Source organism: Artemia sp. Qi Xiang Cuo, chromosome 11 (assembly GCF_049724085.1).
Source record: "Artemia sp. Qi Xiang Cuo chromosome 11, ASM4972408v1, whole genome shotgun sequence".
NCBI classification, from domain to species: Eukaryota; Metazoa; Arthropoda; class Branchiopoda; order Anostraca; family Artemiidae; genus Artemia; species Artemia sp. Qi Xiang Cuo.
Genome location: NC_142804.1, coordinates 33,349,413 through 33,355,412, shown reverse-complemented (window position 1 = coordinate 33,355,412; position 6,000 = coordinate 33,349,413). Strand labels below are relative to the sequence as shown.

General features: G+C 36.5%; 1 protein-coding gene across 1 annotated transcript in view; it reads left to right on the top strand.

Moving 5' to 3' along the window:
- The window catches only part of LOC148946901 (glucose-induced degradation protein 8 homolog), a 54,827-nt gene continuing 48,827 nt past the window's right edge, over window positions 1–6,000 (top strand). The window contains exon 1 of the mRNA XM_089097186.1: window positions 1–150. Coding sequence (XP_088953312.1) covers window positions 48–150 — 103 coding nt within the window. The 5' untranslated portion in view covers window positions 1–47. The remainder of the gene's footprint in view (window positions 151–6,000) is intronic.

The following is a 6,000-nucleotide window of genomic DNA, read 5'->3' as shown; positions in this document are numbered from 1 at the left end:
TTTACTTTCCACCAATAAATTTCACTAATAGCCAAGCTAAAGCATAAATGGACTATAATTTTGAAGAAGAAGAGTGGAAAAAAAAACTGGAAAAGCACAAACTGTCTAGAAATGATATAAACAATGTTATAATGGACTATCTTTGCATAGGTTTGTAACGTAGGCCTTGGACAACCCCCCAAGCTAATAGGCTATCTTTTATAAAATCTTTCATATAGTTGCGAAGTTTCATTGTTTGTGTAGGTTCAGCCTCTTCACCCCAAAAGACAATAACCAAAGGCCTTCCTAAGGGAACAATCCTCAGCTGCCTCCTCTTTGCTCTAGGCCTATAGCCTATATCTGGGACATGAACCTCCCCCACACGAATATCCAATATGCTGATGATCTGGTGCTATGGTCATCTGGCAACACCTTTGAGATAGCACAGTCAAAGCTGCAAAAGTCACTTTTCCAATTTGAAAAATTCTCTCAACATTCAGATTTACCCATTGCAACTACCAAGTCAAAAATAATGTCAAAAAGTCACCTACCAAGTCCAAAAGCAAAATCATGTTAATGCAAGACTAACTCTAAATGGAACAACTAGCCTATTCCAGAAGATAATCATATTAGTTACCTAGGTCTCATGCTTGACCAAAAACTTAACTTCCACCTCCACATTTCAAACACAATAAAAAAAATGCTATAGAAAAACAATTATACTAAAAAGACTTCTTTCCACACCCTGGGCCTGTAAGGAGAAAACCTTTCTCCAGTTTTATAACTCACATATAAGAGCCCATGTTGACTATGGGCTCATTGTCTATGGTGCATGTGCAAAGACCCAGATACAAAAAATTGAAACAATACAAAATGATATAATATGTCTCATATTTGGTCTTAGGAAACCCACAAGCACCAAGTTTCTGCTTATGGAGAGTGGATTAACAACAATAAGGGAGAGACATAGGTTTCTCTTGACAAAACATCTTACAAAAATTAAATCAAATAGCTCACACACCCTACATAATTGGTTAAGAAATCCAGCCATGTATAGAGGCATTGCAGATGAGTATGCCAACATTCAGAAGAAGTTCCCTGTACCCGCAAAGTCTATTGCACCTACTTTCCCCCAATCCCCTCCATGGAATTGGTCAATTCCCATAATAAATACTAATTTCTCAAAGTGGAATGAAGATTTAACCCCTATTGCTTTTGTCCAGAAAAAATTTGCTGAACTTGATACAATTACTTATAAAAACCACTTCCAAATCTTTGTTGATGTGTCCAAAATGAATGAGAAGGTAGCAAGTGGTGCTTTCCTTCCTCTCCTGAAAATTGCAATGGGTGAGAGATTGTATAATAATGTATCTATAATGTCTGCTGACTTAAATGCCATAATCATGGCATTAGAACACCTTATGGAAAACCAACCTTTGATTGCTAATTCAAATAATATTATAGTATATTCTGACTCTTTATCAAGCCTTGAGTTGCTGGCCTCAGCTCCTCAGTATAAGTTGGACACTTATCATTGTCTTCTTGTAAGTATTTTTCTAAAATTTATCATACAATTTGTTCTGGAACAAATGGACTAAACTTTCTTGCTTTCTCATACCAGTCTCCTAATTCAAGTGGTTCAGTTCCCCTGTCCCCTCTTTGCAGGTATTGTAATATGAATAATGAAACAATTGACCATTGCCTATTTGAATGTAATATGGTGATGTCTGCACAACATACCTTGCTTTGTAAACAGTTAAAATGCTTCAAACCCCACAAAATCTCACTATCAGCCAAGAGCCTAGCCAACTATACCTGCACACAGAGCATAGAAATTGACATCTATCATATTATATTTGAACTCCTTGAGTCAAAAGATCTACTGAAAGATATCTGAGAATATCTAATAAACAAGAGGCAATCAAGCCAGTAGCTCTGTAGTTCACAGAGTGAAGCAAAAGGAAAAGGGCTAAATAGTAAATACTGAAAAGCCCACCTGCAGTATAGCAGGCAGTATAGCCTGCTGTTTAGCTTATAGCCAAGCTAAAGTATAAATGGACTATAATTTTGAAGAAGAAGAGTGGAAGAAAAAACTGGAAAAGCACAAACTGTCTAGAAATTATATGAACAATGTTATAATGAACTATCTCTGAACTATAATGAACTATTCTTCAAGAGTGTAGAAATGTCCTCACTTCTCCTCTGTGCAGACTCTTCCAGCTGTCACTAAAAAATGGAGAGCTACCTACAGATTGGAAAACGTCATATGTTACGCCAATCCACAAAAAAGGCCCCAAGGATTGTGCTGAAAATTACCATCCCATCAGCATCACTTCTGCGGTTGTAAAGGTGCTCGAGAGATTTGTAAATAGAGCTCTCATTCAGCACTTTGAAACTAACTCCTTCTCAACATGGCTTCAGATCTGGTAGATCTGTGGACACTAACCTAATACAGACATACGAGTATGTAACATCACTGCTGGATTGAGGATTTCCTGTTGATATGGTGCTCCTGGACCTCTCAAAAGCTTTTGACAGGGTATGTCATGAATTCCTGATGGCAAAACTGAAGGCAGCAGCTGTTGATGGTGTTACTGTGCAGTGGATACAGAGTTTCCTATCAGAAAGAACACAAGCCATCAGGGTCTATGATTCTCAAGTTGTTCCTCATTTATTGTCATCCATAACTGTGTTAAGTGGCGTCCCTCAGGGGACCATCCTTGGACCAAGTCTCTTCAATTTTTATATTAATGATGCACCAAACCTTCTCTCAAACCTCCTCACACTTTATGCTGATGACCCAAAACTTGTTGGCAAAGCTGCTATACCATCTGATCTCCAATCTATACAAACAGACCTTGATATTCTTGGAAGCTGGGCTGATAAATGGCTCCTCTCCTTTAATGCTGAAAAATTTCATGTCATTCATTTTGGCACACATAATCCACATCCGCAGTACCATCTCCAAGGTAACCCCCTCTCTGCAGTTACTGAAGAAAGAGATCTTGGAGTCATTGTTGATCATCAGCTGAGTTTCAGTACTGATGCAAAATCTGTATCTTCTTCTGCCTTCCAATCCCTTGGACTTATTAAAAGAGCTATCTCTAGCCGGTGTCCTAAAGTATTTATGAAGCTCTACAAGGCACTGGTTTGTCCACGCCTTGAGATTGGAATGTCCCTGGCATCCCCCTATTTTAAGAAGGACAGGGAAATACTAGAAAAAGGACAGAGAAGAGCAACTAAGATGGTTGATGGCCTCAAACAAGTGCCATACAAAGAGCGTTTGCATCATCTGAAGCTCCCTACTCTCACATACCTGAGAAAGCAAGGCGACATAATTCTAACCCACAAAGTCATTTCAAAAAATACTCTTCCTGGTCTCCTTGCTCCCCCAGAATGCCTTGTGACAAGAGGACATTCAATGAAAATTTTCAAGAAGCACTCTTCTATCCGAGAGAGAAGCCATTTCTTCAGCCAACAAATAACCAACTTGTGGAATCAGCTCTCTGAAGATACGGTGTCTTCAGACTCGACAATTGCCTTCAAGCAAAGACTTGACAAAGATTGGCAACAGCAGGAGTTCCTCTACAACTGGGAAGCTGCTGAGTCTACAACCTGAATTTAGCAAGCGAATCACAAAAAAAACAACAAACCATTAGATGTCATCACGGAGCATTACAAGGATGGAAAATCCTTAAATTCACTCCATGCTGCAATTTAAGGTAATCTTTGCATAGGTTTGTAACCTAGGCCTATAATCCACCACAGAAACATAAGGTTTTGATCTTCAAAGCAGTTAAGGGTAGATCTTGTAGAGTTATGAGTATGGGTAATGCTATAGAGAGGATAAAAATAAAGGATTCCTTATTTTATACTGTTTTCAAATAGGTAAATTGGTAAATTTTTACCAAGTCATATTATTGACTTACAAATAAAGTGAATATACCACTCAATGCCTTTTTGGGTAAGGTTTATATTAACAGACAAATCAGATAGATAAAAAAACATACCACTAGCATCAGAATTTCATCCCAAGTCCAAATATAACACTCATTTTTGTTGCAAATTATTTTCAAAATTACTTCTAAGCTTCTTTAAGTTTCTTCAATTTTCCTGTTTTTTTTCACGGAAATGTCATGGTGGCAATTCAATTTGAAAAATACTAGATTTTGCTGAAAGCTCCAATTTGAATTGAAATACACTAGTTCTTGCAGAGCAGTGATTTGATATGAAAAATACTAAATCTTTTTGAGCAGTGATTTGGTTTGAGAAAAACTAAACAGTTTGAATTATTCATTTTTTTGGGAAAAACTTACAACTAGCTTCAGAATTTCATCATGAATTCAAATATGACATTCATTTCTGTTTTGCAAATAATTTTCAAAATTGCTTCTGAGCTTCTATAAAAACAGGAAAACTTCTTTCATCAAAACAAACACTTTATGGCAGCTACATATACAGTTTTATAAATATCAGATAAATAGCACTTAATGTAAACAAACTAATCACTCATATCTAACTCTTCATCATCAATTTTTTATGCACCAGGGGTGTCACTGACTGGTGCTGTAGGGGCCCTATTGATTCCAGGAAAATAGAGCTTTGCAGCTTCAATCAAAAAATTATGAAGTTGGTCTTTTCACTAAAAATTTTGTAGAAATAAGAAGCACAACACATACTGCTCCATGTATGCTGTTTGCAGCCCTGGTCTTTTAGAGTGCTTTTTTAGTGTCTATAATTTTTTTTGCTCTCTTGCAAGTATGGCGCACCAGCAGCATTGCAACACTTCAGCAGCAGTCAACCAGGCCTTTTGTTGGCAGTGTTCAGTCAATACACTGGTCTAATCCACCAGGGTCTAATCCAAATTTATACCACTAAATAAATTAGGTCACTTAGTGGTTTTTGGTGGAATAAAGAGAGAGAGCAAAAAAAAATTATTGTACCCCTGACTGATGGCCAAGAAGGCCTCCAAAGAAACAAGGAATTTTTTTCAAATTGAATTGCCACCATGACATTTCTGTGAAAAAAAACAACAGAAAAATTGAAGAAACTTAAAGAAGGCAAAAATCTCAAAATTTTCATTGGATGACTTTGGGGGAAGGGGGCCTGTAGGGAGGGACGGATAGTTGCACTCCAATCTTTTTGGTCACTTAAAAAGGGCACTTACAAATTTAATTCTCTTTCCAGTGAGCTATTACACATCTCTCTATGATGTTCAGGTCATTCGCTAGCCCTGGTGAAAAAAAAGAAAAGAAAAGGCACACAGAACAGTGCTACCGATGCAAACAAGCAATTTTCTTTGTTGTTCAAGGACTGGGACTGTAATTTCCATGTAAAACATTTTCGACCATGCTGATTCCAATGGTACACTTTTATTTTGATCTGACACCATTTTCGAGGGGTTGCAGGCTTTTTTTCTAAATAATCATAAACTTCTTTCCCCAATAAACCTTTACTTTTATGACTATCCAAAACAATTCTCATAATTCGTTAGTCAGTGTCTGATGACATTTCTTTCTCAAGACAGTTTTATTCAAAACGCGCTTATTAACTTTTGGTTACTATGGGCTGTTGTTCGCTCTTTACTAGGTTGCAGCCGCCGCTGCAACCATGATCTTTACCTTTTTCATTACTATATGCTCGTTTTTCAGTTTTCTCTGTCATTTTCACTTTATTTGGGAAAATTGGCTCTAGCTTTGACCCCCCCACCCCAAAGTATTTTTAATAAATTATATTTAATAGAATCAATAATAAATCCTGGTGATCCAGAAACTTGTACAATTAAATTTACACACAAAATTAGTAATGATTCTTTTTCAGATGTAAAAGTGGTTTTACATAAAATTTGTAATCAAACTTTTTTTGGATGAACTTGTAAAGCGTGTATCTTTTGTGCTATATTTCCGTAGAAAAAAATTCAATTTTTTATTTTATCTCAGTTTTCAGTTCATTATATAAACTGCAAAAATACATATGGTGTCCGAGAAATAATTTTTATTTTTTATTTCAAACTAGAAACAT